At 44.6% G+C, this 12,826-nt stretch overlaps 1 protein-coding gene across 1 annotated transcript in view; it reads left to right on the top strand.

Moving 5' to 3' along the window:
- Positions 1-12,826, top strand: part of WDFY4 (WDFY family member 4) — a 296,219-nt gene that overhangs the window by 30,764 nt on the left and 252,629 nt on the right. Inside the window, exon 2 of the mRNA XM_045569053.1 lies at positions 4,999-5,249. Coding sequence (XP_045425009.1) covers positions 5,016-5,249 — 234 coding nt within the window. The 5' untranslated portion in view covers positions 4,999-5,015. The remainder of the gene's footprint in view (positions 1-4,998; positions 5,250-12,826) is intronic.

Below are 12,826 nucleotides of genomic sequence, written 5' to 3'. Positions count from 1 at the left end.
GTTTCTGCACCTGGAGTTTATAATCCGGAAATGAGAATAGTCACAGACGCTGACAAGAAAGGGGGAAAGTATTTTAATCTTTAATTTTATCAGAGCAACTCTTTGTTTCCAGGCCCCAGCTTCTCTGCAGAGTGCACTGAGTCCCAGGCTGCCCTCTGACCTACTCTTTTGGGTCATTCCATGTACCTTCTTGCTCCAGGAGAGCTTTCCCCCATAATAGCTTGTTGGCATCATACTCCCAAGGGCTGCTAGATCACATCTCACATCCTTAGACTCCTGCCTGTCTGCAAACCACTCAATAGAAAGTCAGGGATGAAAACACTCAATCAACATGTTTATTTAGCAGCCAGAACATCAGCACCCCAGCAGTTGCTTCATGCCCCAGATCTACCCTTTAGTGGGGCAGCTGTGCACAGGGTGCCCTGTGTGGGTCGTTACCAAGCAGAACTCTGATGTTGCTACGTGACCCCACAGGGTGGGTGGGGTGGGGGGATGATGGATAGTGACACCCAGAGAGCTGGGGCCCATGTGGCTGCTCCCAGCCCTGGTGCTGCTGAGGTCACAGGGCAACTCTCCCTCTCAGGGTCACTGCAGGCTTGTCATCTGGTTCCCCAGATGTGGATGGTGGCAGGGGAGGGTTTTCTCACCTGGTGTAAGCACATTGCCTGCAGACCCCAGCCATCTGCTCCGGCGTCTGTGCTGGGAGCCCCTCTGTGACTAACTCGCATGAGAGCAGAATCCCCCGGAGCCCGTCCCAGAAGTGGTATTTGTTTAACTTGTTCATTTTTGTGAAAAATGCCCGGAGCTCAAATTCCCACAGGGGGAGGCCAGTGTAGGTAGGGAGGGTTTTGCAAGCGCAGGGTTGGATCCTGTCTTTATTTGAAATTTTGATTTTTGTTTCATCACAGATGTTTTCAGTATTAATATTGAGATTTAGAAATATCGCATTAAATCATTCCTTTCTGGCACTCCCTTAGATCTTGCGTGCGGGTGGGTGCCTCCTTCACCTCCTCAGCCTGGCCCGGCCCCGCACAGGCCTCCCCGGGCCCCTGGGTGCTGGCTGGCCTTTGTTCACGCCCGCTGTGCAGCGGCTGCGCCATGTACGCAGGCACTTCTGTGGTTCTTCACAGGGCCCCGAGAGGCTGCTCCCTGTTTCCTTCCCTTTTCAGATAAAACCGAAGCAGGTGTTGAGTGATCAGTGATGGGCAGAGGGGCAGGGGCGGGGCAACCACAGCGAGGCATCTGTGTCAGACGCCATGGCCACGCAATTTCGCGGATCCGCATTTGTTTGAGATTCTTGCTTTTCAAAACTCTCTGCTCAAGAGAAGGTGAGTCGAGTGTTTTACTTCAGTGAATAGACACAGCTTCTACACGGCAAAGGAGGCCTGGGGTGGCTTCTGATCCTTCCCCTGGGTATCCAGCTTCATTCCTGCTCGTTGCGGTGTTGTTTTCTGACCTGTTGGTCACTTTGACTTGCCACTTGCTTGTCCTGAAAGCGGGGCATGTTAGCAGGTTCTCAGACTTGGTGCACCGAATGAGCCAGTTAGCAGCGCCTGCAGGTGTGGCCACAAAATGAGTTTTATATGATAGAAACAACACTGAGCTTGCTGTAACAGCCACCCAGTGGGTTGGGTGGCTCTGGGCTGGGCTTGGAGCTGACTCTGTTGGTGCCTGGGATGGCAGTTTGATCGGGACATGGTGACTTTCAAAGTCTGGGAGAAATCCAAGAATCTTGGAGTGAGAAAAAAGAACTTGTTCCAGAGAGGGGCCTGGGCTATGGAGGGAGGCAGATTTGGGGGCCATAGCACATAGCTTACTCTATTTGTTGATTAACTTATACTTTCATTCATTTATTCACTGACATTTTATGGAGCATTTACTGTGCACCAGTCCCAGTTAGAGGTGCAATATCCTTGCCTTCACAGAGCTAACGCTTAGTGGATATGTGGCACTCACGGGTACTTAAAGCCATGGGGAAAAGCTGAGACCTCCTTAACAAGGAACCCATGAAATGAGAACACGCCGGAGCCTGATTCCAGAGTAGCAGCTGCAGGGAGCCATGAAGGAGACCTCGCGGCAGACAGACAGAAACATGCTCAGCACCTGACACTGCAACAGATACACGGTGGGAAAAAAAGGAGAGCATTTGCTTTTGTTTCGTCAAGTCAGCAAGACTTAAAAAAATAGTAGTAACCAAGAAAGTGTGAACTTTTATACACTTATGGTAGGAGGACTGTCTTTTAACATGGTGTTTTAGGAGAAGCTATTTGGAAATATGAATAAAGAGCCTGAAAACTTTACCTACCGTTAGACCTAGCTATTTCCTTTGAGAAACTTAAGACTATATTATGTTGTTTAATCGTGAATATATGGAAAGACTTAGATATGAGGACTGTCATTATAATATATTTGATAGTAGTGAATAATCAGATACCATTTAAATGTCTAAGTGTACAGGATTATTAAATAAACCATCAACATTACTCTACAGCCACCATGCAGCCATTCGAAATGAAGGCATTGAGGATCTTAAATGATGTGGAAAATATTCGTTGTATGTTGTTTTGACGAAAAAGTTGTAAACTAATTTATAAGAAAAATGGATCAAGAGACGATATTTGCAGTTTTTAAAACTAAGGGACCAACTTCTAGACTATACTCTTGTAAAACAATAAAACAAAAGACAAGTAAGGAAAAAATAAGCAAAGGTTGTGAATAGTCAGTTCACAGGGAAGGAACTCCAAGAGGTTAGCAGGCATGTAAAGAGATGCTCATACCTTTACAGAAATGCAAATTCAAATGACAATGAGGGCTTACTTTTCTTCAATCAGATGAATAAACATTGGAAAGCTGTGTGGTGCCAAGCAGGGGTGGCAATGAGGTGACTCAGGAGCCATCAAATGCCCTGGGGTATGTGCAGTTTGGTGCCAGCTTTCTGGAGGCATCTCATCTGGCGGTGCTTAGTTGCATGGAGCAGGCATAAACCCTTGACTCAGCTCTGCTGCTCCTGCGAACATACGCAGAGTCAGCCACATGCAGCCCAGTGAGGGGACCAGCAAGGGACTGTCCACCACAGCCTTGTGTGCAGTACCGGAAGTTGTGGGTAACTTAGCCTCCTGTCACTGTAACAGCCAACAAGGAAAACAGGCACGTGATGCCCGTTTGGAACATGAGGCAGCAGTTAGAGGAAATGGACTTGGCAAACACAGAGCCATGTGGTTAGTCTGAAGACATAATGCTGAGTGGAAGGGTAAGATGCAGACAAGATGCGGAAGATTATTGGGTAACTTGAGATGTGTGTGTACAGAGATCACGCACTGTGTGCTGGGCTTTATAAGGCCCTGTGCTAGAGGAAAAATAGCTATGGAGCAGGTGGGGTGGGTGGGATGGGGAAGAAAGGAATGGGAGTGGGGAATGAAGATCCCAGGAATAAAGTAATAAAGGAACAAAGCCAGAGGGAGCCTGCCCAGGCCAGGGAAGGAGCTGAGGGTGTGAGCAGGTGCACCTCCTGCCCCTGAGGGTCAACCCAAAAAAGGAAATAAAACCCCCATAAGCCTACAGCAAAACACCCAACAAAAGCAAAAGTGTAAATAAAAATATAAATAAAAAGTCTGCTTCAGCAGTATTATGGATATGTTCTTATTAAACTCTATATTCACAGATAAAAGCTAAAATGTCAGCAGTCATTTTTTCTGGGCATCGGCAAGTTTTATATTCTTCTTGATATTTTCCTTCCCGGTTTTTGACAATAAACGGACATGACTTTTGTAATAAGAAAGCAATTTTTGAAAATGGAGCGAGAGAGTTGAGAAGTGTCTGATCAGAGAGGAGCCGGGGCAGACGAGGCTTTGTGCATAAGGGGACAGGGAGTGTCAGGGAGGGGATGATGAACCTCGCCAGGTGCCATCGAGCTACACCCCATTCTCATCTGCAAGGAATGTGTGTTTGGGCTAAAATTAAGCATAATCTACCGCCACCCCCACCCTGCTGCTGTAGCTAAGGGCAAACCATTAGGGACCCAGCTGTGTGTGTCCCTCTGTCTGGTCACTATCTTGTGATGGTTGCGTGATGGCTGTACTCCAGGATGGAGTCCCTATATAGTGACATTGAGTTTGGGGAGGGCTTTTGTCAGGGAGCCTGAACTTCCTGGTTTCTCCTTAGATTTTACTGCACTCCAGACAAACACACAACAAACAAACCTTTGTTCTGTTGTGAGTCAATCACAGCTCACCTAAAAAGTTTGACAATTGAAAAGTCAAGGATACAAATAAAGGTACCTCCTGAAAGTTACCTATGTGGTGGATCAGTCTTTGCACAAGTTCTTGTTCTTGTGCCTACTGACTTGAGGTTCCTGGCTTGCACCAATTTCTCCTGTGTGTGCTTAGAGAGGCTCTCCTGTAAACTCAGGGATTTAAAGGCCATTTTGAGGACGGAGTCCTCTAAAAATATTGAGTGTGAACCAAATAACGCAGAGAATGAGGAATCTCTGTCCTTTTGGACTCATGTGGTGAAAGGAAATTGTGGTTTAAGATGTAGAATCACATGCGTCTACTAACACTGGTAAATATTTACATGTCTCTTTTATTTACTCAGGCTCCTAAAAGAGAAGCAGCATCAGGTAATAAAAAAACAAAAAGCAGATTTTAATATTAAAGGTTTGCATTTCAACTTGATGTCTAGGTGCCTGTATGCCTTTGGCCCAGTCAGTTTCCTTTCTTACGTAGAGAGAATAAGAAGCCCATCTGTCTATGTCTCTGTGAGAGAGTCCATGTGAAGAGCCCAGTGCAGTGTCTGGAACATGCTAGATTGTCAATATGTGTTAATCACATCTAAACTGAATCCCTTTTTTAGAAAAGCCTTCCTGTTTAGTCAGTTTCAGATTCTTAGAGGAACCGTTCTTCAGTAGGAACTGGACTGAGTACTGTACCTTGTCCCACAACCAGAGTAATCAGGAAGTGACGTGACAGGACTTTTCAATTTCGCTTGTTCTGAATTTAGATCTGCTTTGCCAAGACATGGAGGCAGAAGATCTTTCCAAGGCTGAAGACAGAACTGAGGATCCAGGTTCCAAAAATGAAGACCGGCCTGCTGTTGTGCAGCCAGGTGTCCCACTCGGAGGGCAGTCGCCTGGCCCCACAGCTCTCTGGGACATGCTAGAAAGGCGGTTTCTGGAATATGAGCAGTTGACTCACAGGAGCCCGGATGAACGGCAGAAAAGCTTGTTAAGTCTTCTCCCCCTGTTCCTAAAGGTTGGTATTCTTATTTTTGGAATTGTAAGATGATATAGGGGACACTTTTGGGCTGATTGGAAACTGAAGTTGGTGGTTTTAATATCCTCACAAGTGGCTTCTGATTGGTTGCTCAGAGGAGAGTTGTCTCAGTCTGTTCACGCTGCTGTAATAAAATACCATAAACTGGGTGGCATATAAACAACAGGTATTTATTTCTCACAGTTTGAAGCCTGGGAAGTCCAAGATCAAGGCAGATTCAGAATCTGGTGAAGGCCTACTTTCTGGCTCATAGATGGCGCCTTCTTGCCATGACCTCATGTGGTGGAAGGGGTGAGGGGTCTCTCTCCAGTCTTTTTTTTTTTATAAGGGCATGAATCCTATTCATGAGGGCAGAGTGAAATTTTCTCCCAAAGGCCCTACCTCCTAATACCCTCACCTGAGGGTGAGGATTTCAACATATGAATTTCAGGGGGACACAATCATTCAGACCCCAGCAAGAGTGTTGCTCCATCTAATGGAGATGGCAAAGGTGGTGGGGTGCTTAGAAAGGACAGACAGTTGGCCGCTGAGTAATACTGTCTCTTCAGTTAAAAAATTACATTGTTTACCCACAGTCCCCGCTTAGGAGCCACAGAAGAGACCAGCTCCTTTGGGGGCTAGGAAAGGAAGGTGTGTCTTGACATGAGTCGCAGGGGTGGCTAGCAACCTCACACTCATAATGCCAGCACTGAGGCCTGGCAGAACCAGAGCACCTTTCAACAAATTGTGCCAAAAATGTAGACTAGTCAGTGGGGTGCACCAGGGCTTTGCCTTATGAAAGGAACAATGTGAGCAGTCCCTGCCCACGTCCCTTTCCTGGTTACAGGCACGCAAGGGAAGCCCAGTTTACCCACCGGGTTGGCACTCGGGCTTGTGGCATCTGGTAGCAGCTTGTGTGCAAGGGATTTCTGTTGTGATCTGGGAATAAAGCTTCTGCCTGTACGGTCTGCCTTATAGTTGAAGTCTAATGCAGTTGAAAATGTATCTTTTTGTGAATGCTTAGTTTTTGCTTGACTATTGATTTGGGGTTATTATTGAAAAAGCATACGCCTGTAAAACATTGAAAGCATGGGGAATATGAGATGCTTTTCACGTTTGAACGTAGACTAGGACAGATGGAGGCTTTAAAAGGTTTTATTGGGATGGCTTTGTTGATATATTTCGTCTAACTTATCAGAAATACTTAAGTATTTCCAAAGATGACTCAAAATCTTGAGATCATATTTATAGGATGCACTGCATACTCAGCATGTCTTTCTGTAAACAAATGCCAAGTAACTTACTGTCTGTTAATTCATTATCTCCTTCCATGTTTTGGACTTGTACCCCCATCCTTCCCATTTTACAGATCGGATAACTGGGGCTAGGTTAGGAGAGACCGCCCAGGTTTCTCATTCCTGGCCCTGCCTACCCTGACTGCTCCAGATACTGGGAGGTGGGTCAGGACTTACGCCAGTTCCCAGATCAACTTTGCCTATGGAAGGAGCAGTGTGAGCAGTCCCGCCTACCAGTGCAAGGCACTGGGAATGTGTGCGGGTTCAGCCATTGCTGAGCTGCTGGACTGTACCTTTCCCACCACCCTGGGCAGCCCAGACTCTGAAGAAAGGACTCTGCATCCAAGAGCTGGGACTTGGTTCTTCTTCACTTCTCTCCCTATGGTTGATTTGAGAATTCATTCATTTTTTATATTAATATTTATTGAGCTCCCATGCCCTGCCCTAGGGCTTGGGCTATGGGAGTGAAGAAGACGGAGGTTCTGCTCTCATGGCCCATGTCCAGAGCAGAGGACACTGAATGCACACTCAGTGTGTTTTGTTTGGCCTGCAGGTGTTCAACATGAATTAGTGGCCATTTTTTCAAAATGAAAAGTTTTCACATGAAAATTGGATTTCCAATTTTTCTTGAAAATTTTGGTAGATGTGGTAATACTGACAAATGGACAGAAAGGGTTAGAGGTCCTGCAGCTTACCCCAGACCCTGACTCCCTAACATCTTTCACCCAATGCATATCACTCATTTATGTTATCTCATCCTATAGGGACTTGGGCTTTCGACCCCATATATAATGGTTCCTATTATAACTGACCCTTGGTATTGGTCTGTTTCCTAAACCCTGTCCCAGTAATTGGATGCATAATGGCCCTGTTGTAGAACACATGGGCTTTTGAGTCAAACAGAATAGGGCTCAAGTGCTGGCTGCATCCCTTATTAGCTGTGCATCCTTGAGCACTAAATATTGCTGGACCTCAGTTTTCTTATCTGTAAAGTAGAATCAATACCATTTTGCTGCGAAACTGTGAGGGTAAGATAAGATAATGCATATAAAGTCTACAGCTCATGGAAAGTAGACACAATTCCCATTTCCCTTCTGCCAGGCACTAACTGAATGTGTGCCTGACTGTTTGAGATCCTGTTGCCATGATCCCCCAAACTGCTGACACAATCTGCTACTCTTTGACTCCCTGGAGCCCACCTCTGATAAACCCCATAGAGACAGAATATTATAGGCTTCTCATAATTTATATATTCTTTTATTAAGTCCTACATGCCTACAAAACATTATTCTGTTAAGTTCTAACTAATAAAACCCTGCCAGAGCCAGAGCCCTCAGCCTTCTTAATTAAGAGTTGGCAGTGGAAAGAAACGTGGGGAAGATGGGAGGTTTTCCTCAGGTGCAGTGCAGATAACATCTGACCTGTAGATGAAAACTGAGAACATTCACTGGGGTATAGGCCCTGGTGTAGGAAGTCAAGCTTGTAACCAGTCTGTTCGGGATTTTATAACCATAAAGCAGTGTTCTTCAAGATTAAGAAAACCCCCTTGGAAATATAAGAGCCTGAAACTTTATGCCATTTCCTGTGGGATGTGGCTGTTAATGTCAAAGCCTTAGGCATATATTGGTTGTCATGGAAACCACGCCCCACCTGGACACTGAGACTCCTGAGTGCGTATATGAGTCCTGAATTACTGTGTTTGATGGAGCTCGACTCTCTATACCTGGCTCTTTTCACTTTGGGCCCAAGGAAAATTAAGATGATCTGGAATGTTCTTTCTTCTGAGGCAATGCACACAAGAGATTTTGAGTTGTTGCCCCTGCTTGGAAGGGCTGTGTCCCTGGGGTGATGGGTCTTGCCTGGCTGGCCAAGCCTCCTTACCAGTCTGACCCAGCACGGAAGGGGTGATCCACGTTGTAGTTGGGGCTGGGTAAAGGTCAATAGCTGTGTGTGCCTGCCTCAGTGGCTGTCACCTGCTTCCACGTAGTGAGTCCTGAGATTTGACAATAGACGTGGTCTTGTGTAGCAGACATCCTCAGAGACACTTCTTTGGCACCTTCTTCTCAGAGAGGAACTTCCCTTTAACCTGTTTGGTTTTCTACCATATCTGATTCCTCCAAACACACAGCAAGGGATGAACCTTCTCCTATCCCTGGCATTGTTTTTACATAAATTTTCATTAACTGCTAGGCAAGTATAAAGGTGAGCTTGGTATATACGATAGTAAGTCCCAGCCCCATTCCCTCTGAGTTAAGGAAGGACTGCAAGCTTGCTAATAACCCACTCAACATTTTGGCTACTGTCCAGGTAATAAGGAAGAACCTAACAGAATCTCAAGGAATTGGAACCCCAACAGGGAGCTGCCCCAAGGGGTGAGTCAGAAATGAAGTTCTCACCTGGAATAGCGGGCTCCCCTTCTCATGCAAGTTCTGCATGCCTCTTCATAGGTCAAAGAGGGTTCTCTGCCAGGGCAAGTTGAACAGGGTCTCAGTCTTGATGTGATCTAGTGTCAGATCTCCCCAACCCTGTTTTTTTTTTCTTTTTGTTTTTGTTTCGCTCTGATATCACTCTATTCTGTCTTTGATCTTTGCTAACCAAACTGTTTATTAGAATTGAGGCTGAGAGGTGAAATGATGCCCTAAGTTCAAACAGTTAGCAAGGGACAGAATCAAGACTTAGACAGGGCATCCTGATGCCCAGGTGAGTGATCCTTTTCACTGATGATAGCTAGGTAATATCCTCCAAGCTCGAACTGGCTAACTGCATATTCTGTTTAGTGTTTACAAGTCCTTACAATAACCCTGTGAAATAGGTAGTATTTTTATCCTATCTTTATAAATGAAGAAAGAAGTTTAGAGATGTTGCATAATTTTGCCAACGTCACCATTGTTAGCTGGGAGCAGAACTTAACCCAGGCAATCTGCTGAAGGTCTTTGTTGTTAACCACTAGGAACCCTTGCTTAGTGCTGGGGTTTGTAGGATGGGGCATGTCTGGTTTCTCTTTCCTTATTCCCTGACTCACTGGACAATGGCTTTGCCTGGCTAAGACCTTACTTTTCGCTTGTGCACAAAGAGAATGTCACCCTTTGCACACAGGATGTTTGGATAACAGACTCCAGGATATTGCAGACAGAGAGGAGGTTTTATTGCATCATGCAGGAAGTAGCACAGGGCCAATGACTTCTGTAGTGTGCAGAGCAATGCTTTTAGGAAGGATTCAATAGACTGTTGTTCTTTTCCTGACAAGAGCGTTGGCTTTGGTCTTTTTAGAACCTTTCCATCATAAGATCTCACACCAAGAGAAGAAGGCATTCCTCCAGAAAGCGTGGGCAGGTTCTGGCCTCTGGTTGAGTTTTCTTTGGTGAGAGAAAGCTCTTGAGATCCTCATATTACATAGAGATATTCTTTAGTAATAGATACTGGGAAAGTTAGAGCAATAGAAGTAGTTGATGATAATTCTTAGAATATGTACTTTGAGAGAAATCAGGAAGTTAGATAGAGAATTCCCAGAAATTAGTGTAAAATCCCTCACTGTCTATGACAGACTACCCCGGGGGGTGGGACCACATTGGAAGAAAGGGAAGTGCATGGATGTGGTAGATTAGATGTGCTGTGAATGGGCTCATGCTCCTCCCTTCAAGAGGTGGGGTCTGCGTCCTTACCCCTGAATCTGGATGGATCTGTGATGGCTGGGCTAATGAAATAGGGCAGAAGTGACATTTTCAGGCACTGAGTTCAAGAGACTTACAGCTTCTTCTTCCTGTCACTTGAAATATTCACTCTTAGAACCCAGCTGTGATATTGTGTGGAAGTCCTGAGTAAATGCCTATGTTGGGAGGAACCAAGGCCCTTGACCTTGAGGCTGTGTTTGCTGCTAACAGTCAGAACCAACCTGCTAGCCATGTGGGTGCACCACCTTGGAAGTGGCTTTCTTAGCCCCCGTTAGCTGCCCCAGCTGAGTAGAGCTAAGAAAAGCTACCCCTGCTGGGGCTTGCCCAAATTGCAGATCAGTGAGCAAAATTAATGATTGCTGTTATTTTAAGCCATTCAATTTTGGGGTGTTTTGTTATGCAGCAAAAGTAACTGGAACAGTAGGTAACATGGTGTGGGGGAATTCATCCATTTCCTAGTATGGGAGGATTGGAATTAACACTAAGTTAGTTGTATTTAGAGGTGAGTGCGTTTATGTGTGTGTGTGTGTGTTTGTGTGTGTGTGTTTTAATTCTCAGGCTAACCATCCAGCCAGTGGTGCAGAGTTCATGCCATTGATTGTGGCCAATCATTCTCATAAAAACCAACTGTGAATCTAACTGACAATTGAAGAAAGATAAGTACCATTAAATAAAACAGCAGGGATAACCAACAATTGTTTCAAGTATGGTGTCCAGAGGCAATGAGGGAAAGCGCCCTTCCTTGTCCACTACTGACTCTATCCCACCTTGGAGTGAGGCCTACAATGTATCTATTGTCATCTCATGGAAATAAGATTTTTGTTGTTTTACAGAGTTTTGATGCAACACTTTTTAATTTAAATTTACAAAGGAGAGGTTCCAGTGTGTCACATTAGCACGGAAACCTAATGCAGTGTCTCAGAAATGTTTTGAGCTCTCTTAAAGATGAAACCCCCCAATTCTGCAGTAATGGAGTAATAGTAACATTGTGATCATGCTGGAAAACCAGCCAGGCTCTCCCTGTCATTCAGAAGCTGTTTTTTTTTTTTCTCCCATTTCCTCCCATTCCTTTTTTCCTTTGGAGACCAGAGCATCATTTTCTTTCTTTTTCTTCCATGTGAGGGGACAGTCACACAGCCTGGTGGTGCAGCTTAAATAATGTTTGTAAATAAAAGTTTTAAAAAATATTGAGCAATATTCTCCCAGCACGTAACTCCCAGTTTGGGAAAAAATTAGGGTCTTTTGGAAACTGCCTTAACTCCTTGGGGTCTCCATGGTACCATTTGGCAAATGATTGGCTCTGTGCATCAAACAGCACCCCGGTGGCCTGAAAGAGTTAACGCTGCCTCCAGAAGTGCCCATCACGGTCCCAGGAAGAAGCCTGAGCCTTGGGAGATCTGGCTCAGAGTACAATTACTGTTCAGCTCACAGCGGCCCAATTTGCTTTATTGTGGAGTGCCTCCTGGAGTCCCACTGCTCGGAGATGATACAGATGCATCTGAGTCAACTGCCTGCAAATTGGTCTTCGAGGGGTTCACCAGTGCAGGGAGGAGGCGCAGGAATTTGTGAGAAAGAAATCATAGCAGAGTTCTTGGTCCTGGGGAGGGAAATCATCTTGTCACAGAAATTCCAAGCCCAAAGGACTGACTGACTTTTTCTCTCCAGGGATTAATGTGTCTGAGTGACAGCTGGTTTCCAGGTGGTAGCTATAAGTTTCATAGACATGCAAATGCTACTTGGGTATGTTCATGTGTGTGTGAAATTATTTAACTCTTGACTGCCACTGAACTGATTGTGCTTAATCTCACCTCAGCCTCGGTTTCTGAGGCTCGTTACCACAACCTCAAAGGCTCGTTGTGGTAATTAGTAGAAATAATGCATGTAAGTGCCTGGCCCAGCATTTGGCACAAGACCAACACACAATACATTTGGCCATTGTTACCATGTATTGTGAGTTTCATAATCATTTTGTTCACTTATCAAGTACTTGTTGATGGTCCACTATGTCCAATAGTATTTAACAATAATCTAGCATTTTGGTTGTTTTAGCAAAGTTCTAATGCAGTGTTTTTTTTTTTTTTTTAATTTACAAAGGAAAGGGTCAACTATGTCTATTTAGGCTAGAAAATTTAAAAACAATCAGGCCCATACAAAATTTTTCTCAAAACACAACACACTGGTACTCACAACCCAGTATATAAGAAATAAAACATTTCAGATAAACTAAAGCCCCCTATGTACACATTCTATAACCCATTTTCCTGCTGCCCTATCCAGTGATAACTAATTCTCACATTGAGTTTGGGGTGCATCATTCTCTGTGTGGATGTACATCTCTGTTAGATGCATATATATATTCATCAGTAGTGTACAATACAGTCTTACAGGTTTTTGTAGACTCATACTGTAATACACTTTTACAACTTGCTTTTTCTACTCAACATTGTATTTCTGGAGTTTTTAGATGTTGATACATTTAGCTCTATTTCTTTTTCAGTACTATATAGCATCCTATTATATAAATATACCAAAAATGGTTCATTCATTGTCCTATCAATGCATATTATGTATTTTTCCCAGTTTTTACCAATCACAAATAATACCACATAAA

This window comes from Lemur catta, chromosome 14 (assembly GCF_020740605.2).
Source record: "Lemur catta isolate mLemCat1 chromosome 14, mLemCat1.pri, whole genome shotgun sequence".
In the NCBI taxonomy this organism is placed as follows: Eukaryota; Metazoa; Chordata; class Mammalia; order Primates; family Lemuridae; genus Lemur; species Lemur catta.
Note: the sequence above shows the minus strand (reverse complement) of the source record. Positions and strands in the feature narration are given on the sequence as shown.